The following is a 22,312-nucleotide window of genomic DNA, read 5'->3' as shown; positions in this document are numbered from 1 at the left end:
GGGTGAGGGAAAGCAAAGAAGCAGATTTCACCAAACACAGAGCATTGCTACTGAGATATTCCTTTCTCACCAACCTCTTCTTTATAATGTGGGAAGAAATAAATAAAAATAAAAGGATAAAAGAAGAGGACGGAGGGAGACAAACAACAATAATTACTGTGAACTTCAGTGGGATGAACTCACTCATAAAAGAGAACAGCACGACTGATCAGAAAGTAGAATCAAATAATATGCTGTTCACAACAAATACACTTGAAACAAAGATTCACAGAGTTAAAATAAGGAGCTGGCGCAAAATCCATTATACTTTAGCTGAAGCAAAAAAGGCAGGGGCAGCAATCATGATCTCAGACAAGGAAAAAGCAAAAACCGACTTCACTAAAACAGACAAATTACACTTTGTTGAAAGGTACCATAGACAATGAATTAACATCAACATTAAACATATGCATCAAATGGCACAGATCTAAAGACTTAAAGGATAAGTTAATGAGTTCCAGGGAGAGATAGACAGGAAAAGTATAATAGTGGGGAGACTTCAATTTACCCCTTTCACAGACCTAGATAAATCTAACCAAAAATCTAACCAAGAAGAAAGATGTTAAGGACTTGAGTAGAATTTCAGAAAAAGTAAATAGGATAGTAGTGAATGGGAAGAGAAAAGTTTACATATTCTCAGCTGCCTACAGTACCTTTATAAATATTGACCACATATCACAATAAGAAAATCTTACAATGAATGCAGAAAAGCAGAAATGTTAACTATGTCTTGCTTAGAACCGCTCAAAGCAATAAAAATTATATTCAATAAAGGGCCACTGAAGAAATGATTAAATTTGGAGATAACATAATTTAATCCTAAAAAATAGAGGGTTAAAGAACAAATCATAGAAACAACTGATAATTTCATAAAAGATAATAAAAACAATGAGACAAAATACCAAAATTTTTGGTATGTCAAAGTAGTCTTTAGGAGAAAATTTATATGTCTAAACACTTTCATCAATAAAAGTGAGAAAGAAGAGATCAATGAATTGGGCATACAACCAAAGAAAAATCTAGAAAACCTACAATTAAAAAAAACCCAAATAGAAATCTTCAAAATTAAAAGCAAATAAAGTGAATTAATAAGTACAATGAGAAGCCATTTCTTTGAAAAACTGACAAATTCTTATCTAATTTGATTTTTACAAAGAAAACCAGATTACCAGCATCAAAAATGAAAATTTAAACCAATGAAGAAGAAAAGCAATTATTAGTAGCTTTTGCCCAACTATATGCCAATAAAATGGACAATATAAATGAAATATATGAATAATTACAAAAACATAAGATGCCAAGATACAGAGGAATCAAATAGCTCAATCTCGGTAAGATCCCAGTGACAAGTTATAAATGAACACCCCAGGAAAGAACTCCAGGACCCGACGGACTCGTGAGTGAAAACCACCAAGTATTTAAAGAGTGAATTCAATGCTAACAAACTGTTAGAAAAAACAGGAAAAGGAGTCCTATCAAATGCCTTCTCTCAGATAGATATAGTCTTAAATATCTAAAGCAAGGAGTCAAAATAGAGGGGGAAAAAACCCCACTATGGACCAGTATCTCTGATGAATATGGAAACAAAATTTAAAAAAAAAATAGCAAGTAGACCATAGTAATATATCTCAAAGATTATATACCAAGACCACCTTGGTTTTAATACCATGAATACCAAGAATAACAAAAATCATTTATCAACAGATACAGAAATTTTTTTTAACAAGCTACCACACTCATCCAATTTTTTTTTTTTAAGGCAATTGGGGTTAAGTGACTTGCCCAGGGTTGCACAACTAGTAAGTGTCAAGTGTTTGGTCTGAGGCCAGATCTGAACTCAGGTCCTCCCGACTAGGATCTTTCCTTAATACGGTAAGCTGTATCTATCTAAAACCAAAGCCAGTGTTATCTAGAATGGGGATAACCTAGAGACCTTTCCAAAAAAGGTCAGGGGTAAAGCAGGGACACCCATTATCACTACTGGCCTTCTATATGGTGCTCGTAATGCCAGCTACCTCGATACAAAAAGGAGATTGAGAGAATAAGCACAAGTGAGGAAGTGTCTCGCGTGTGACAGGACGGTCTAACTGGAGAGCCGAGGAGAGTCACCCCAAAAGTAACTGAAACACAACTTCAGCAACAGGGGAAGACAGAAAGCAAATCCAACACCCTCAACATCTCTGCACATTCCCAACAGCACCACGAGGAGAGACCGAGGAGGAGACTCTGCTCAGAATGATGACAGGCAGTGTAAGTACTCGGGAGTCTGCCTGACGAGACGCACACACGCACCGCACGAACATAACCACAAAGCACGCTGTTCACAAACAAAGACCGATCTAAATAGCTGCAGAAACAGCATTTGGCTGTGCGCGGGCTGAGCTCGTCAGGCCAGAAAACACCAGAACACAATTCACCCGCGGAAGCTGGCGTTCCTTCTCTCTCAACTAAATCCATGTTCTCTCTCCCTGTTGGAACACATGCTCCGGGAAAGCCGAGACACTTTGATTTTCATCTTTGCAACCCCAGTGCCAAGCACACCCAGTGATGGTCATGCAGGAAGTACTTAATTAATGCTTTTTCGAATTGTTTTATTTCTTCCTGAACTCATACTTCAAAATGATTCACTGTGGCACGGAGTTAATCTGGGGTCCTCAAAAGTGATAAGTGTGTGAATGTATGTATGTGTGAGAGCATCCGCGTGTGTGTGTGAGAATTTGTGTGCGTGTACGTATGAAAGTGTGTGCGTGTATGAGTGTGCATGTGTGTATGTGTGAGAGAGTGTACGTGTGAGAGTGTGAGATACTATGTGTGCACGACAGTGTGACTGCATGTATGTGAGCGTGTGGGGGTGTTGGGGTGTGTGTGGGGGGGTAACACAGGTACCCAGTCTGGACCAGCCTCACTGGGTTCTGAGGGGCTCATCTCCGCAAGTCTCAGATAACGATGCTGGCTGCAGAGACGGGAGGAGCCCCCACACCCAAGAAGCCTCATCACCTGTAGGAGAACCCCAGGCAGCAGGATGCCTCCTGCCGCCATCCTGTACATGGATGAGAAGTTTCATGTCGTTACCTGCAGGTGGGATTTGGTCACAGTTGGGGCCCATTTCATTGCCTCTTGGAGGATCATCTCACAGCGTGCTGCAAAGTCCTTCACGATGTTCTAGAAAAGGGTTGGGAATGTTAAAGATCTCTCTGGGAGAGCCAGGAGAGCAGAGCCCTCCTCTTCCTGGTCAGGGTGCTGCTCCTGCACCACGGTCTGCTCCAAGAGGGCCAGGCTCTCCCTGTAGTCTCCAGGCCCCCCTTTGGGCCGACATCCAGCCACAAGCTAATGGTTACAAAGCACGCGGCTCTATGATGCTCACGGGAGGCCTGTGCAGAGGGCAGTGGCGGCCCTGGCCCCAATGCTCCCACCTGCTCTCCGCCCTCGGTGGAAGCCTTGCCACACATTCACCCCCTACCAGACGAGGAGCCCCCCCGGAAGCTCAGGAGTCACCGGCTTCTTTCCAGCTCCTACGGCTGACGAGCTCCCCTTAGCGTTCCCACTTTCCAGATGTGAGACCAAGGCTCAAGGGAGGTAAATGACCTCTCCGGGGCCTTCCTGCCAGTGAATGGCCAGCTCTCTGGGTGTGCCCAGGGCAGTGGGCTTTCCTTTCTGTTTCCATGGATATGCCTAAAACATTATTCAGTGACAAGATCTGGGGGAGCCCTCGGCAGCCAACCCCCCTGCCCGGACACCTGTGCCTGAGAAGAGGGGAGGAGGGCTGCGCCCCCTGCACTAGCTGTAAACCAGACGAAAGAGCGTGGCCAAGGCCTCCTTTCTGCTCACCTCTCGGGCCTCGGCAGTGTCAGGGACTGTGATTCGATAGGGAGTGTCTGGGATGTCATAGTAAGGCTGGTCCTTGTGAATATCCTGAAATGTAAAAAGTGACTCTTCCTGACCTGCCTTTATAAAATTCTATCTCCTCAAGAGGACGAAATCACAAGTTTAATTAAAAACTGAATTACAGCCAGGGGAAAAGGGTGACCCACCAGGACCTTCAGCAAGGCTCTGGGCCCCTCTTGGGTGATGGAGGCATCAGACTCGGTTATCTTTGAGCTTCTCTCAGCTTTAACATGCTAATGACCGTCCAACCTGGAACACCTCCCTCCTCTCCATGGACCTGCCCGCGCCTGCCCTTCTGGGATCTAAGGTGTACTGCAGTCCAGCTCAGGTACGCTGACCTTCTGTGTTCCTCAGCCCACTGCACCCCAGCTCTGACACGCTCAGCTTCAGGTTCTCAGGTCCCTGCTGGCTTTCACATTCTAACTTCTTCACCTAGCTCTGACCCCAATGATTCGGCGTCAGGACCCAGACCATCCTCCCGGAATGGCTGTAGAACGTTGAAAAGAACCTCCTCTTTACAAAACCTGCCCACAGGGAAGCCAGACTCACAGCGCTAAGGGACAGTGACAGAGTCTGCAGGATGTCCAGCATGGTCTTCAGGACAGTGCCACTCCACAGCAAGTGGGGAAACCTGCGGTAAATTGTGCAGACATACGCCGAGTCAAAAGGTGTCAAAGCAAGGCGTCCAGCTCTCGCCCTACTGGAGGCCGAGCCTTCCTGAGCCTAGGCCCTTGGAGGCGCAGCCCCCAGACTCGAGGTCTCCCCAACCTCTGCAATCAGACTACAAGACAGATAGGGGCTGCCATCTCCCTCCTGGGGCTCTCAGAGTCAGGCTGGGCAATTCGTAAGCTCCCCCTGAACTGCTGCGCCCAATGCTACCAGGCGCCCAGGAGTGTAAGAAGCCAGCTCTGCACACACCCAGGCAAGGCATCTTCACTCTCTGGCTCCAAGTCTATGTAGCACTGGGGATGTGTGGGCAGTGCCAGCTCTAGATGCCCGCTATGATGCACAATAGAGAGTGTGCTTCTGCTGTGTTAGCTTGGCAGGGCACATGAGGCTGGGCTCCCTGGGGGAGACCCACAGGCCTCTGCTCTGAGCTGCTCCCCACAAAGGGCCTCTCAGGGTTGGTCATCTGCCCTCAACCGCATTCACCTGCCCCATACTTTGTGAGGGGGAGATGGCTCTGCGTCCTGTTTGAATGGAAGAGGGGCAGTCTGGCAAGGTAGAAAACGCAAGACTGGGAGTTAGGGGTATGGGGTGCAAGCACTGCTCTGGCAAAGAATAACAATCACAGAAACAACAATGCTAACACCTGACCTCAAAACATGATTCCTGAGTTTGCAAAGCGCTCTGAAGGCAGCATCTAATTTCTGCCTAGGTTCGCTCACTCCTGTCCTCTACACAACGAGGAGATTCATGCTCCATGCGACAGGGAGCTCTGGGGAAAGTGCGCTGCAGACAAAGCCCTTTGTCAATGGCGGGGAGGGGGCGTTCTGACGGAAACGATTCTGGGGAGCCCCTTGAAGCTCAGTCAGGAGGCCTGAGTGTGTGTGGTGGGGGAGGCACATGACATTTTGTAAAAAATAAAAAATAATCAAAAAAAAAGTTGGTCTGTTTTGTCTGGCGCTGGGGACATTTTAAGGAAGCTGCCAACAAGTCTGAGTATACCTGGAGGAGAGAAGGCCTGGGTGGGCACGAGGGATGCTGGCTTCCTGAAGGCCTTTCCTGGGGAAGGGGAAGAGCTGACCTTGGCTCCAGGAACAAGGAGCCACTGGGGAAGACTGATTTCTTTTTAAACCAAAGGCAAATTTCTGGACAATCCAAGCTGCCTCTAAGTGGAGTCTTAGGAGCCGTCCCTGGGGGGCTTCAAGAAGACGCTGGATGCCCACTTGTTGGGATACCTGCTCCTACACCATACACCCTCCAAAACCTCTCACAATAATGACATTTGGATATTGACTGATGAGGCCCAGGGTCTGCTTTAGGTTTGAGGTCTAAGACGCTTCCTCCTTCAGGAAGCCTGCCAGAGTTAATCCTTCCCCCTCTTCTGCATTCTTAGAGACCTTTCTACCATGCTCCTCCTCCATCCCTGGACCCACAGAAGTCAATGGCAATGAAATGAAGGACTTTCTCCTGTCTTGGCTGAGAGGCCACGCTTGACCCCCCACAGCCCTGGGGGTCCCTGGCACCCTGCGGGCTTTGCAGCAGGTCTGGGGGACTCATTTCAGAGGGCCCCACTCTGCGTGTGGTTGGGCCGGCCCCCCAAGCCAAAGAAGGTCAGGAGGAGGAAATCTGACAAAGTCAGGCTTACCTAACTTTGGAAATTCCATTCCCCTAGAGGCAAGTGCCAGGCAGGCCTAGGCTGGCCTGCGTCCTCCGGTCTGGGCCTGGCACAAGCCTGTCCTGGGGATGGGAGATCTCAGAGAGCTCCCTTGGGTGGCCTCAGTTCTACACGCTCCCTTCCATCTCTGTCCAGATTCCTAGGGGGGAATCTCCTTCTCCACCCTGGCCTGAGGGATGAGATCCCTTGAGCCCTCCCACAAAAGGCTGTGACAAAGGACGTACTTGTCAACGAGTCCAGAGAGATACTTGTCGGCAACCCTGCGGATCCTCTTGTGGATGTGATTGAAGTTCACGAGCAGAAACTGGGCGTGCCGCTCGAGCTCCTCCTCATTCTCCTTGGTTTTGGCCTGCACAGTGGGGAAGGACAGAGGCCATGAGAGTCGCCAGCATCCAGGGATTCCCTTAGTAGGTGTCGTCGCTGAGGGAGATGCCAGGATGAAGAAGGAACACGGTCCCTCTCCCACTGACAATCCAGGAGGGGAGATGAGCTAGGTGACAAGGCCAGATGGCGAGGATCTGGGGTCTGAGGCCCTATGTCCTGCCTGTGGGACCTCATCTGCTCACAGGAGGAGAGGTGGGACGGGCCTGGAGGGCAGGTCCTGTAATGACGGCTGGTGATGAGTGTGGTGTGGCTACAGGAATGTCAGGCTGAGGATAAGGGGGAAGGGCAGGGAGGGGCCTGAAGGGGAACCAGGGCTCAGTCTGTGGGGCGAGAGAAGCCACAGGCGGTGGAAGGTCTTAGCAAGACTTACCTTTTCGGCCATCATGTTGAGGAAAGCGTCAAAGACTTTATCCGCCACGGCGATCACACACTGCATCATGCCTGAGAAGAGAAGGGATTGTCCAATGAAGGGACAGGCTGTTCACGGGCGCGGCTGGTGAGAGACGGACCAAGGGGTCTGGCCAACAATGCAGGAGAACCCAAGTTGGCCCCCCAGGTAATAAGGCAGCCTCGCCACCACCTGGTGAATCAAGAAGGGTGGCTGGGACATCTTCTCATCCCAAAGCCAGCACGGGCCCTTGGAGGGTGAGGGTTGGGTGACTGGGTGTCCAGAACCCAACCTGATCATCCCCGGGATCTGACCACCACGGCAGCTCAAGGAACGTGACCCTGCCGGGGCGGAATCAAAGGCTCTAGGATCAATAACTATTTCTACAGCAGCAGGGGTCTCCAAACTTTTGATCATGCACGTCCCTACAAGCATATGCAGAGTTACTTACGGTAAAACGTTATTACGTGCCCCTCATAAGTATGTGCAGAGTTACTTAAAAATTTTATACACGTACGACGGTACCAAGAAGTACACGCATCATAGCACAGATGCAAAAAACAGAAAGTAAAACAGGATGAGATAAAGAGGACACTGAATGTGACCCCTGAGTCAATGGGAGGCGAGACAGAACAGTCTTCTTTTTTTTTTATTTTTGTTTTGTAGGCAATTGGGCTTAAGTGACTTGCCCAGGGTCACATAGCTAGTAACATGACAAAGGTTTGGTCTGAGGCCGGATCTGAACTCAGGTCCTCCTGATTTCAGGGCCGGTGCTCTATCCACTGCACCAGCTAGCTGCCCCAAAGACAGAACAGTCTTGGAGAGCCAGCTGCAGCCCCAGGAAGATCTCTGTTCAAATCCTGCTTCTGACACGTACTGTCTGCATGACCCTGGGCAAGTCACTTGACCTGGACATGCTCTTGGGTTCTACGTTGCAGAGGAGGTGCTGATCTGCACTGGCAGAGGACTGCCCTCACCTGGGAGGTCCCCCTTTAGATGAAATCACAGGTCTCCTTCCTATCCCTGTCTCCCTCATCAGGTCGATGGGGAGCCATGGGGATGACGGAGTTGGCAATGATGTGGTCAGACCTTTACTTGGGGGAGGAGAGACGGTGAGAGATGATGATTTGAACTGGGCGGGGGGGGGTGGGGAGAGGGAGAAGACAGAAGCAAGGTTGGCCCTGGCCTGGTGAGAAGATGGAGGTGGGAGGATGAGCTGAGGAGGCCTGGGGTCCAGAGGGCTGGCCCGTAATGGCACTGCCCCCGGGACTCAGCCCGGGTCACCTCCACTGCAGTGGGGAGAGGCAGGGGTCTTCCTCAGCAGGTGCTGCTCAGGGCAGAGCCTGCTCCCGATGATCTGGAGAGCAGGAGCTGGCGCGGGCAGCTGGGCGACGGCTGAGGGCCTGTGCCCCCCCGGAAGGGGGCCTGCCCAGCAGAGGGAGCTGCCGCAGTGGGTGACTGTCAAGGGCTGAGGGGAGGGGAGACTGGACTGCAGATGAGCCCCCCGGTCCACAGTAAGAGGCCCCTCTTCCCACCCTTCACCCCGCTGACGGATGACACGCCCCCTGAGGTCAGTCTGCAGTCAGCCATTTTCATGCCATTCCAGAACATCCCATCAATAACTGCTTGTGAAGGGCCTACTATGTGCTAAGTGCCAAGGGCACACAGAGAGGGAAACGCCTACAAATGGACCCTGCTCTGAAGGAGCTCACGTTCTAACAGGGAAAGCGACCCAAGATGTGAACAATGCAAATAAATATTTGTGCAGCAGCTGAGCAGAGCCCCCAGCCTGCAGTTAGGAGGACCCAAGTTCAAATCCGACCTCAGACACTCACTAGCTGGGTGACCTGGGCCAGTCACTTCCCCTACCTGCCTCAGTCTCCTCACGTGTAAAATGGAGATAATAACAGCACGTTTTCCAAAGTGGTTGTGAGATGTTATGCGAAAAGCATGAAGCACACTGTGAGTGCTTCACGAACACCAGCTCTTCCACATTCTTCTTGTCACAGGATTCACAGAAAGCTATCTTGGGGAGGGCCTTGGGCAGAGGGTGGGAGTGGAGGAAGAGCAGCCCAGGCTAGACACAAGAGCATCCTTTGGGAGAAACAGCAGGGAGGGACAACGGCAGAGAGAGGCGAGGGCAGGCCAGGTGAGGGACTCTGAACGCCACAGAGCCTTTGTACATGATCCTGGAGGGGCTGGGGAGCCCCTGGAGCATCACGGGTGGGGGGTGCATGTGCGCGTGTATGTGTGTGTGTATGTGTGTATGTGTGCAAGGGTTTTGGTCAGACCGACACTGTAGGAAAGTTGCTTGGGCCTACTGTGTGCCAGGCCCAAGATAAGCTCTAGGGGCACAAATACAAGGAAAGAGCGGTGAAGGGGGTGGGGAGGCAGTGCTGGAGTCTGGAAAGTCAAAGCAGTGAATGTGAAGGTCCGGGAAGGGAGGAGGGGGTTATCAGAGCAGAATGACGTTTTGGCATGGGGAGTCTGGGTGAGGCGGCCTTGGGAGCCGGGGGAAGCCCAGAGACGAGAGATGGAATCCATCACCAGGGCTGAGGGGCTGGAAGGAATGAGGAAAGGCTGAGATCGGATAAAGAGATTTTTGAAATGGCAACATGACCGCATTGGGGGATTATCTTTTTAAAAAGCCACGTGCCTCTCAAAGTGTATTACAAAGCTATAATCATCAAAACAACTGGTCTTGGCTAAGAAATAAGAGTTTTGGAGCAGCAGAATAGACTGGGTATCCAAAACATAGTAGTCAATGACCACGGTAATCTAATGTTTGATAAACCCGAAAACACCAGCTTTGGAGACAAGAACTCACTATTTGACAAAAACTGCTGGGAAAACCAGAAAGCAGTTTGGCAGAAACTATCTAGTGACCTACACCTCACACCATATACCAAGACAAGGTCAAAATGGGCACAGTGACTTAGATACAAAGGGGGATGCCATAAGCAAATCATGGGAGCATGGAGTACTTTACTTGTCAGATCTATAAAGAACTCATGACCAAACAAGAGATAGAGAGCATTACAAGGTATGAAATGGATAATTGTGATTACATTAAATTAAAACGTTTTTGCACAAACAAAACGAATGCAGCCAAGATTAGAAGGAAAGCAGAAAACTGGGAAATTTTTTTTACAATAAGTTTTCTGATAAAGACATCATTTCTTAAATATAGAGAGAACTGAGTCACATTTATAAGAACAGGAGTCATTCCCCCATTCACAAATGGTCAAAGGATGTGAACACAGTTTATAGAAGAAGAAATCAAAGCTACAGTCATATGAAAAAAATGCTCTAAGTGACTACTGATAAAAAAATGTGAGAGGATTCTGGGAAAATGGTGGAGTAGGTGAAAAAATTCTAAGGTCTCCAGATTTCCCCCACAAGCAAGACAAAATAGCACCTCGGGGTGAACGCAGAAAGGTAAAAATAAACAAGAGTTGGGACGGAACAGTGGTCCTCCTGGGACAACGGATGAGATCTTAAGAAAAATCCCAGCACCATTTTTCCTATGTTGGCCATCTCTGAAATCTTGGTGAACCCTATGGGCCTCTTCTCAGGAGAGTGTCTTTAAATACATAAAATACGCAGGATTACAAAGGAAAGTAACTATATAGTTGCCAAAACATTTTTTTTAAAAGTTCGTGAAGTCTAGGGAGTTAAGAACTCTTGCTGTACAGGATGTTCATTCAAAGCCTTTCTTCATCCTCTTGGTCTCTGCTGTATGGATGGACAAGCCAGGCTCCCATGACTGAGCACAAACCTCCCAGGATCCTCTGCAGCATCCTGGGACTGGATGTCACTGGGACGATGTCCTGCACAAACAGGAGTGCGGGGAGGATCCCACCATCCACAGGGATCCCCTCCTAGACTCCAAACTCCTCCAATATGGCGGCAAATAGCTGTGGGGATCCGAAAAACATTCTCCCCCTTTAAAAATGGGAGGATTAGTAACCCTGTTGTCTTCATGAGGACATCGGGATTACACCTGCTCCATTGTTTCTGGAAAGTCTTGGTTTCACATAACGCTTGGTAAGCTCACAATCTGGTCTCCACAGCCAACTCTGTGTTCAGTTTATCTCTGTACCAGATCGGTTTCCACGGCTGTCACAGCCAGAAAGGAGACCTCCCAAAGGCATGGAGCTCCAAGGAAAGAAATGGAGCTGGGATTGGGCTTCCTCCCTCATGACACTCACTTTCCCAGTTCCCTCGGCCAATTACGCAAATGATTTTGTTCACCTGTAGAACTGTGGGCCCCAGGATCTTTTCTAACCTTTCTCTGAACCCTATGAAATGGGGGAAGAGAAGGGAATAAGCATGTATAGAGCACCTGTTGTATGCCAGACCCTGTGTTAAGCACTTTTCACAAATGTGATCTTATTTGACCCTCACAACAACCCTGGGAGGCAGATGCTATTATTTTCCCCATTTTACAGGTGAGGAGACTGAGGCAATCAGAAGTGACCTGTCCAGGGTCCCACAGCTAGTAAGTGTCTGAGGCTGGATTTGAACTCAGGTCTTCTTGACTCCACTGTGCCAGCAGGGCCTCAATCTGTCCTCCCCAAGTCTAAGGTGGGTATTAGACAAACTCCACATGTCTTTCCTCTCTGTCTCTCACTGATTCCAGGTGTGCACGGCTACTTTCCAACTCCAGTTGTCTCCTCGCTAGTGACTCCGGTCTGGAATCCAAGCTCCCCTCGTTGGCTCCCCTTTAGAAGCGTGACACAATGACGCAGCACTGCGCCCCAACTGCTCTTCCTCCTCCGCCTGCTGCTCGAAGCCTCTCATCCGACAGCACCTGTGAGGAGGGTCTGGGATCCCTCCCTGGCCTCTGGGGCTCAGTCTCCTTTTCCTTCTTCCCACTCGCCTCGGTGTCTCTTTCTTCCACCCTGCAGACCCTCTGCTGCCTGGAGCATCCTGAAGATGTCCTTTGTCTCCCCCACATGCTGCCTACAGGGCGATGAATCCTTCTGGCTATGGTGATGCTCGTGTTCAGCACGAGGGCCGCCTGGCCACACGGCTCCCTCACCTCGCGGCCCCCATCCCTATGGCAGGTCCCCAAGGACTGGGGGCACCTGGCTTTCTTGTTTTTGTATCCCTGGAGTTGAGCACTGGGCAAGCACACAGGAGTGGACCAATCTATGCTTTATCCAATAAATATGGGACCTACACGTGCCTTGCCCTCCAAGAAGGCAGAGACCAGCCGGTGTAAGAAAGCTCTTACTGGACACAGGTGGAGAATTAGTGAGTGATTTCCTTTTTTCAAAGTTGTCAGGTAAAACAACTGAAAGAATTGTTGTGAGTTCAACAATTACAGAGAAGAGATGGACAGAGGAGGAGAGAGAGAGAGAGAAAGGGGGGAGGAGAAAGAGAGAGAGAAAAAGAAGGAGACACAGAGGGAGAGGGAGAGACAGGAGAGACAGAGGGGAAGAAAGGGAGAGGGAGAGGGGGAAGGGGAGAGGGAGAGAGAGAGAGAGAGACAGAGAGAGAGAGAGAGAGAGAGAGAGAGAGAGAGAGAGAGAGAGAGAGAGAGAGAGAGAGAGAGAGAGAGAGAGAGAGAGAGAGAGAGAGAGAGATTTGGGCAGGGCCTGGAAGCCTGCGTCTGTGTGTCTGCATGCAGGCGCTCGGTACTGCTCGGGGCCCCCTGGCCTGACTGACAGCGTCCCTTTGATCCCTGGGCCCTGTGGGAGACGAGGAGCAGCAGCTGCAGCCCCCTCAGACTCGCATAGCCTGGCATGGGGGGGCCCACAAGCATTGTGTTAACCTCTTCAGGACCTTCCAGGGAAGATCAAAGCCAGTATGGCAGCTGGTTTAATGTCACCTTTCTGACGGTCCATCTAGTGACAGATGTGTTTGTGATCGCTTCCTGGAGGGAAGGTTCCCCTCCAGTTATAAATCCTGAATCACAAAAGGACAGCAAATGACAGGAGAAGCTCTGAGCCCTTGAGCAGTAATCCAAAGGCCTGAGCCAGGGCCAGGGGTTGACATCCGCTTGCTGTGTGATATTAAACAGATCCCTCCCCGTCTCTGGGTGCCTCAGTTTCCTCAGCAGCCAGAGCTACCACAGACAGGGGAAATAAAGTTCTCCCCCATGATGGGGTTTTCGCTAGTGGACGTGAGGCTCGAGAAGAGGCCTGGCTGCCAGCCCCTGAAGCTCCCAGCACAGTGGGAGTCCCTCGGGAGCAGGGCCTGGCTGTTTCTCTGTCTGTCTCATCAGCACTTAGCACATAGGAAGCGCTTCATAAATGCTTTCCCACCCAGTCTTTCAAGTGAGGAAGGGCAGAAACGTGGGTGGGCCCTGGAGGAGGCAGAAAGACAAGTGCTGAGTCCTTAGGACGTGTTGTGGCCAGCCTGGACAGAAGGCCGGCAGAGCACGTGGAGCATGGCTAGTTCTCGCTCTCTGTGCATAAAGCACGACTCACAACAGTACTGATTTCCCTTAATGATGTCAGCCCTCACGGGAGGGAGGAGGGAGGAAAAATTTGAATCTCAAAATCTTATAAAAAAGTGAAGGTTAAAAACTATCTTTACATGTAATTGAAAAAAATGCTATTTACAAAAAAACCCCCCAAAACAACTGAGAGAGAGGGTGGAATAAAAAAAAAAAAGAAAGAAAGACGTGAGCCCTCAAATGCAAACAAAATGATGAGAGAAAATACCAGGAACGAGGGAAAGCAACTGCTAGAAAGGGTGGCAGCCTTGGGAGGAAGAGCCCTCTCCACGTGCTAACAGAGCACCTACTATGCACCGGGCTCAACAGCTCTGGGAGGCGGGCGCTATCATCACCCCCACTTTACAAATGAGGAAACTGAGGCAGGCAGTGGTGAAGTGATCTACCAGGGTCATGGCGCCAAACGTCTGTGGCTGCATTCTCACTTGGGTCTTCCAGACTCCAGGCCCCGCGCCCCACGCCGAGCTGCCTCTGAGCGTCGCTGATACCCGGGCCTGGTTGGCCAAGCAGATTTCACAGGGCTCCAAGACTGGCCAGGGTTCCTGCTCTAGAGGGGGATCCATCCCAGAGGGTGGGAAGCTCCCCAGAATGAAGCCTGACAGCACTAAAAGAACCAATTCCAGTGAGGTCACGGGGGAGCATCTGGGATTTACAACATGCACATTTCAGCCTCGTGTCTGGAAAAGGCCGCTCTCCCCGAGTCTCTCGGAGCAAAGCCTGGGACTGGGAAGATGCAATTCCTGCTCATGACCTCTGCCCCCCACATTTTCTGGCAGCCACTTAGGCACCCACTGCCGAGTGGCCCCCACTTCCATGCACAGATGGTCACTTCTGTCCCCTCCTCTGGGAAATGGGGGGCTTGCCCCCTGTGACCTCACTGGTCCTCAGCAACATTCAGTCTACAGTTCTAGGCTTTGCACAAGAAACTCAAGTTTGGACAACGGTAGACAATGATACTCAAGCATTTCTCTAGGTCGAAAACACTGGGCAACAGGGATTTTTAAAAACCAAAATTCCTAAATTCATATGAAATCCCCGGTCCCCCCGGGGTGTAGACATGGCACAGGGAGGGGAGGGGGAATATGGCCACAGAGAAGCGCCCCAGGAAGCCCTGGCTCCTGCAGGCCAGGGGACTGTGGGGCATGTTCTCTGGCCCTTGGGTCCCTGGGCCACTCTACAGCTACCAGTGGAAAGCAGAGCAGGGCCAAGACCTTTCTCCATTAGTGTCCTTGGCCGTCACTAGCCTGGAGTCGAGCCTGCTCACACTGGCTGCACTGGTTCTGAGCCTCGAGTCCAATAGAAGGCCTCAAAGCCTCCAGACCTCGGTGATCACCCAGTCCAGGGACCTCATCCTGCAGAGACTGCCACACATGTGAGCAGGGCGGCTGGCATCAGAGGCCAGGTCCCCTGCCCATCACACCTCATCCCATGTGATCGCTTTGTGAGCCAGCCGGGAAGGCCAGGAGGAAGGGTCCGGGACGAGCAGGGGGCCGCTATTCAGGGACTCAGCTTACCAGACTTGTCCTTCTGAATGGCCTTGTCCTCAAAGTAGCAGAACATGACCTGGAAGCGGTCCGGGTCCGTGGAGCGCAGCACCCTAAGGAAGAGAGTGGTCACAGCTGGGAGGGTGGAGGCTCCTCAGGTGCCTCCTCCTCAAGGCCCTCTCCACGGCCAGCAGCCCGAGTGGAGGAGCCGGCAATGCCCCAGGGGCCCGGAGGCTCGGCCTCAGCCGGGGTCACGTGGGACAGGCTGCTGCGGGCTCCAGGGGCTTGGGTGCTCTGTGTGACCTGTAACAGTGGCTGGGGAGTGTCTACACTCAGACCCACAAGGGACACTTCCTAAGAACTGAACCAATTCACGTGAGCCAACCTCTATGAAACGGAGGCTCAGCCTCTTCCGGTGATGATCTCACCGGGCCCGGAGGACTCCCTGGGGGGAGAGGCTCCAGGGGCCCAGCCCACAACCGGCCAAGACACTCACTGCCCGAGTCACGCCGACGCTCAAGCAACCAACTGGCGCAGGGAGTCTGTTGCCTCCCCTGGGAAGCGGGAGCATGAGCCGGGGACGTGAGAGAGGAAGATGTCAATCAGAGGTCAGGAAAAAAGGGCGGGGGACCAGAGGGTCTCACAGCAGCTAGGGCCACTCCTGTGGACGTCTCTGCCAGGAAGGGCAGGAGGAGCCTGAGGTCCTCTGGCTACAGAGAGCCAGGCAGAGGCTCCTGACTACAGATAGGGCCTGACGGAGGGTGCTGGGCACCCACGGGGAGGCTGCAGATGCTCCTGACCCTCAGGCCTGCAGGCCAGGCAGGAGGCCCCCTTCTCAGGGAGGCTGGAGAGGTGACCCTGGCTCAGCCACGCGGGTCCATCGGGGCAGGGCTCCCTTCCAGCCCCAGGACTGTGGCACCCAGGGAGGCTGCACAGGCTACAGGAGTGAAGGGGGCTCTTTGTCCCTGCTCCAAGAGGCTTCCAACGATGGCCTGTAGGTTTTCTGCTGGGTTGCCTGCCATTTTTTCTTCTGCTGAGTGTGCCAAATGTGCCCAGGGGACCACGTCACTGCCATCTGCCAACATCTGCACTGACGGCTCACTGAGGGAGGTGATGCCCGGCCTGGCCAGGCCGACCTCACTGCAGCCACCATTCTTCACGCTGTCTGTCTCGGGTGAACGATCTCCTCCAAGTTTCCAGGCGCCTTCTGTGCTCTCTTGCCTCAGAACTCATCTGAGCAGGGGTGGCAGCTGAGCGTCTCCTACCCCATCCTCAGGATGCCCTGGAGCACGCGGCCAGGACCCCTCGTCTGCCCTGCAAACGCTTTACTTTGTGCCCAGCTGATTTATACCCAGGGACCGCTGTGTCAGACTGCAAGGGTCCTGAGGGCAGGTCAGGCTGGCTGTGCTTCCCAGCTCCACACGCATAGCTCAGGGCACAGAACTGCACGCAGAGCCAGAGGTAGTGTGTTCTGCACACGTGTGGCATGCAGCTTTGGGAGCCCTGAGGGATGAGGGGGATCCTGGGGGACATGAGGCCTCCATCACATCTCTGAGCGCCCACGTCTCTGGGCAGTGACGTGGGGACTGCAGAGGCCCATTCTCACAAGCCCCTTTGAGGCTGATGGGACGTGGGTCCTTGTACTTGCCTTGGCGCCAGAGCTGGGTCTGAGCCCAAGAGCCGCACCCCCTGCCCCCCTTCCCCAGCCCCATGCCGCCTCTGGGAGGAGCTGAGGGCGGGGCCCGGGACAAACGCACCTCATGTACTCCAGGCGGTAGACAGACAGCAGGTAGGTGGACATGGCAAAGTCCAACTTGTTGATGAGAGCGGACACTTCTGGGGGAGGGTCCAGCAGGTTGCTAATGGTGCCACGGAGCTCGCTCAGCTCAGCCTGAGGAGACAAAAACGAGCCCTTTACCAGTGGCTGCTCCCAGACAAGGGCAGCCCCTCCACCAAAGCGGATGGCAGCTCATCTGCCAACACTCTGGTGTATGTCAGAGGCAAGGCCTGACCTCTCCATCCACTAGACCATGCTCAGCAGATGAGGAAACAGAGCCTGTCAGAGGAAGCGGCTTAGGGTCTGAGCTTTGGAGCTCTGGCCCCTGGGCCCAGCCCGGCTCCCCCTTCTTGGCCAGAGCCGGCAACCTGAGATCAGCCCCAGTGCTGGAACCTGAGAGACTCGAGGCAAGGCCCTCCTCCCGCCGGGCCTTCGGCTTCTTCTTCAGTAAGAGGAAGAGGGAAACGGCTTCCTAGGCCCTTTCCACATTTATCAGCTCTGACCTCGCCCCAGGTCCCCTGGCACCAGGTGTCCATGCCAAGCCTGGGGGCCGGCCCTCACCGGCGTGACGGTGTCATTTTTCATGGCAGAGTTGTACTGAAGGACAGACCGCAGGGGCTCCTTGCTGGGGAATGTGAGCAGGGGGGACTTGGTGGCTATTTCACAGACGCCTTCGTACCATTCCTCGGGCCACAGTCCTGCAAATACGAGAAGGGATGTGAGAACACCTGTCCAGCCTGGCACTCGCCCTGAGGGTTCAGGCAGTGGGGCGAACACAGGCCGGTAGTTCCTGACCTCCTTCCCCGGCCCACCTCTCTGCCTGCTCCAGGATCGCTCACTGGCGAACAAGAGGGAAGAGTCAGCCCCACCGGGGCTGACCGTGGTCACTCACACCAAAGCCTGGCCAGACGAAGCAGCAGCCCAAAGCTGGCCACTATGTCATGAAGGCAACTGTGGCCTGCACCAGAGGGAGTAGGAGCCATCCAAGTTAAATCAGGGGTCATCCTTTCACTGTGGAAAGCCTGACGTGGGCATCTGAGGCTCACCGGACAGGGTTAGGACTAGCCAGACATGCCAGGGCAAGCCGCCCTCCTGCCTAGCCCTGGTTCCCTCAGGCCCAGGGTGTCTACACTCAAAAACGCCCAAATTCCTTCATCCCGGCCCACCTTTCCATCATTCCCTAAGCCCACTCTGGCCGGCCCTCAGTCCCACTCCAGGCACCACCCCAGCTGGGGCGAGGACCTTAACCTCTTAGGGAATCATTTCAAGTCTACACTACCCTCTCCGCTCACACCTGGCCAAGCTCAATGGGACTGAAGGGAATGCCAAAATCACCTTGACTGAGGCCCCTACTAACTGATGCAACCTCAGCTCGACTGCTCCCTAATCAATCCTCTGCACCACTCCATCCTGCAAGGCTTCAGAAGCGTCCCACAGCCCCTTCACTCCGACCCTGGCCCTCTCAGCAAGGACGGACTTTGTGCTTCCCTAAAAATGGTGGCCATTCACCGAGAGCACCCTCCTCCTCTCCCATGGCCCTGATGTCACGTTTCCTCGACCACATTTCCTCCCTGATCATCTGTCTGTCTGCAGTCTCTCCTGCATCACTGGTTCCTTCTCTATACCTACAAACACAATCAAGTCTCACACAGCCTGAAGTGCCCTCGCTAGATCCCGTCACCCCACAAGCTAGCTTCCACCCCTTCTTGGCAAGGCTGAAAAAGTCGTCTATGCCGGGGCCCTCCTTCCTAAACCCTCTGTGCCCTCCTGGGTTCCACCTCATTGTTCAGACGAAACCGCTCTCCCCAGAGTTCCCAGGGATTGTTCATTCGACAACCTTCTCAGTCCTCATCCTCCCTGACCTCTCTGCAGCCTCTGAGCCCTGTCCATCACCCTCCCTTCTTCAAGGAAGGAAGTAGAAATCCTCCCTCCTCTTTGGGTTGTCAGGACACCGGCTCTCCTGGCTCTCCTCCACATCACATCCTCTGACTGTCGGTGTCCCCGTCTGTGCTGGGCCCTCTTCCCTTCTCCCTCTGTGCTACTGCACTGGGTGATGGCGTCAGCTCCCATGGATTCAGTGACCATCTCTACAAAGACGGGCTACAGAGGAAGAATCCAGCTCAAGTCTCCCTCTCAGGCTCCACTCCCACAACACCGAGTGCCTGCTGGCGCCTCAGCTCCACCGCATCCAAAGCAGAACTTCGTATCTCACCCCAAATGCCGCCCTCCTCCAAACCAACAGGCCCAGCCTCTGACCCTGGCATTGCGCCTCGGAGAGTTTGTGACGCGTGCCTCGGGACAGAGAAGATGCGAGCTCCTTAAACCCACCCCCCTCCAGCCCCCCAGCTGTATTTTCAGGAGAAGCGATGAACGACCCCAGGGGCCTATCTCTGCCCCAAAACTTCACTGACTTCCTCCAGCAGGGTTGAAGGGACTCGCCTGGGCTCTTGGGAGAGCAGTTTTGGGGCCATGGGGCAGGACATCTCACCCCGCCATGACAGATAAAGGCTCATAGAACAGTCCTGGAGGATCAATCAGCCAGCTCCTGTCATTGCCAGCACTTAGCGGGGCAGGAGAGGGAGGGTTCTAGGTTCCTAACAGAGACCCCTCTAGAATTAGACCTCAGAAAACGTCACCTCCTGAAACGGAAGCTATCAGAAAGAGATGCTGCTGAGCACCTGTAGGAAGCTACCATCCTAAAGCCGACGTCCAGGACAGCTCCCAAATGTCATGGAGGAGACAAGGGACCTGTGATGTGAAGTCTAAGGGTGGGGCCACCAGATGGCGCTGCAGGGGACAGAGAGCCTGCCCTGGAATCAGAGAGACTCAAGATCAAGTCTGGCCTCAGACACTTCCTAGCTGTGTGACCCTGGGCAAGTCACTTCACCCTGTTTGCCTCAGTTTCCTCACCTGTAAAATGAGCTGGAGAAGGAAATGGCAAACCCCTCCAGTACCTCTGCCAAGAAAACCCCAGATGGGGTCACAGAGAGTCGGACAGGACCGAACCATGACGATGTCTCATGAAACGTGGTCACAACCTGAGGTTGGGGCTCTGTGTGGTGTCTTCAGGATATGAGCCCCAGACTTGGAACACGCCCCATCCTGGCAGGGGCACCAGGGCACGAGGTAGGCACGACCAAGAGGCTGGAGGAGAACGAGGCCCGGAGGCCTCGCCTGCCCAGAGAAAGGAGTCTGCACGTGGGAGCCTGGGGGTGCCGCTGTCTGCTACAGACAGCTCCCACTGTGGATCCGTCAAGCCGGCAGAAGCTGGCTCATCACCCCGTCTGCTAAGTTTGTAGAGTGGGGTTCACTCCCCAGAGCCTGCTGGGGTCTCCTCACTGGACTAAGCGCAGGGCCACCCTCCAGCCCCAGGCCAAGGTGAGGAACGGTCCACGGGGCTCTGTCTAGAAGACCCACAGGGCTGCCCTAACGGGGCACTACATTCAGACCTTTCAACAACGTACCTGGGAAATAAAGCATCTACCAAAAACTCAGGACCCGTGGAGAAAGAAGCATAACTTTCCGTGTCCAAACTCACACCCACCTGAGGCCGAAGCTGGGCATGCTCTGGCCACAGGTGTGGGACCCGCAGACCCATCCAAAGCACGCATGCCTACCTGAGCCTTCCACAGCAAACCCCATGAGCACTGAATAGAGCCAGAAATCCCGGAAAAGCTTCTGAAGTCTCGGTTTGGCCTTCTTGATGGGGAGCAAGCGTCGTGTGAGCTAACGGGACAAGGACAGAGAGAAACAGAAAAAGGAGGTTCAGAAAACCCAACTACAACATGGTCCTGCCGCCCAAACCTTGGAGAAGGACAGCCAGGGGAACATGGGCACCACACCTGCCCAACTCAGACGGCTGCCTCTAGTCACAGAGGTGCCTGGGTCACGAGAGGCACAGGGGCTTCCTTGCCCAGCATCCCCCAGCTGGGAGGGGTCGGAGGTCACTCCTGACCCTCTCCCAGACACAGAGCCCTCTCACTCTGTCTTGATGTCTCTTGGGGAAGTGATCGTTAACAGCTGGCTCAGACGTCTACAGCACCTGACACAGAGGTCCAGAAACTTCACAAAGCATCAAGCCTAGGAAACTGAGGTTCAGTAGTTGGCCCAAGCCTCCACATGTGACAGGTGGCAGAGGTGCCTCTAAAGCCCATTTTCTTTCCACTGCTCCATGCAGTGTCTAATAAATACTTGTTACACTAGATAGAAGAGAAGTCCGATGGGGGAACAGCATCAGCGGGGCCTCCTGGCTGTGCATTATCATCTGGTGATCTGCCAGAGAGACCAGACCGGGGCAAAGCGGCCTCCTTCCGTGGTCACTTATCCCCCTAAGATAAACTCCCTGTTGCACATTTGCAGCAGGCCTGGACAATACAGAAGAAGGCCTTGCCACGGGAATCTCAGACCAGAGAGGGTTCTAGAGAGGCCAACCCCAGAATGACACAGCTCGGGGGGGGGAGGGGAGCTTCAAGAACACCCGGCCCAACTGTCAGGTAATGAGGACGGCCAGAGAGGAAGCAGGCACCGCCACGGTCCTAGGGACGGAGTCTCCTTTAGATGTGCACTGGCCGTGCCCCGAGCCCATCCCCCAAAGCAGCTCCCTGGGCGGCCGATGGGCCCGCAACTGTCTGAGCTCTGGCACGCCTTGGTGAACCTGGGTAAACCACTTTCCTCGGTGGGCCTGAGCCCCACTGACCTTCGAGGTCCTCTCTGGCTCTAACTGCGGAGGGCCCTCTGCTCTGATTCCATGAGGCACGTGCCTTTGAGGGGGTGTTTCCAGCAACAGGCCCACTGTGACCCTACAATTTCAAGCATGCCTCAAGGGGCCAGCAGGATCTCTTCCCCAAAGCATCATTCTGTTCGATAAACGTGGACTGAGCACCTTGGATGTACAGGGCCTGGTGTCGGTGCCGTGAGTGAAAAGGGGAGGCGGGCTGGGCTCAGATCTGGGTATGAGGCTTGGTTCTGATACTGCTTAGCTCTGGGACTGTGGGCAAGTCCTTTAACCTAGCTAGACCTCAGCTGTTTCACCTGTAAAACGGAGATGCTAATCTCTGAAAAATCACCTCCTTCTCTTTCAGAAGCATTATGAGGACACAATCAATCCATAAGCATTATTAAATACTAGGCCCTGTGGTGAGTGCAAAAAAATGTTTTTTTGGGGGGTTTTTTTGGTGGTTTTTTTTAGGCAATTGGGGTTAAGTGACTTGCCCAGGGTCATACAGCTAGTAAGTGTCAAGTGTTTGGTCCAAGGTCATATTTGAACTCAGGTCCTCCTGACTTCAGGGCCAGTGCTCTATCCACTGTGCCACCGAGCTGCCCCCATGAGTGCAAAAAATGAACAGCTCCTACCCACAAGGCACTTACTATCCACTGGGGAAAATAATACATGCAAATATATGTAGATACAAAGTCATATTCAGTCCTTTTTTCAGTCATATCCGACTCTCCATGACCCTATTTGGGGTTTTCTTGCCAAAGATACTGGAGTTGTTTGCCATTTCCTTCTCCAGCTCATTTTACAGATGAGGAAACTGAGGCAAACAGG

The 22,312-nt window shown here is 52.9% G+C and overlaps 1 protein-coding gene across 1 annotated transcript in view; it reads right to left on the bottom strand.

The window, feature by feature from the left end:
* Positions 1–22,312, bottom strand: part of PI4KA (phosphatidylinositol 4-kinase alpha) — a 136,757-nt gene that overhangs the window by 37,424 nt on the left and 77,021 nt on the right. The window contains exons 20-28 of the mRNA XM_020996373.2: positions 20,382–20,490; positions 17,326–17,462; positions 16,745–16,878; positions 15,018–15,100; positions 7,020–7,090; positions 6,490–6,614; positions 4,474–4,555; positions 3,868–3,951; positions 3,112–3,201 (exon numbers count right to left, since the gene is read on the bottom strand). Coding sequence (XP_020852032.1) covers positions 3,112–3,201; positions 3,868–3,951; positions 4,474–4,555; positions 6,490–6,614; positions 7,020–7,090; positions 15,018–15,100; positions 16,745–16,878; positions 17,326–17,462; positions 20,382–20,490 — 915 coding nt within the window. The remainder of the gene's footprint in view (positions 1–3,111; positions 3,202–3,867; positions 3,952–4,473; positions 4,556–6,489; positions 6,615–7,019; positions 7,091–15,017; positions 15,101–16,744; positions 16,879–17,325; positions 17,463–20,381; positions 20,491–22,312) is intronic.

The sequence above is a fragment of the Phascolarctos cinereus genome, unplaced genomic scaffold (assembly GCF_003287225.1).
Source record: "Phascolarctos cinereus isolate Bilbo 61053 unplaced genomic scaffold, phaCin_HiC Scaffold_4;HRSCAF=312, whole genome shotgun sequence".
Taxonomy (NCBI): Eukaryota; Metazoa; Chordata; class Mammalia; order Diprotodontia; family Phascolarctidae; genus Phascolarctos; species Phascolarctos cinereus.
Note: the sequence above shows the minus strand (reverse complement) of the source record. Positions and strands in the feature narration are given on the sequence as shown.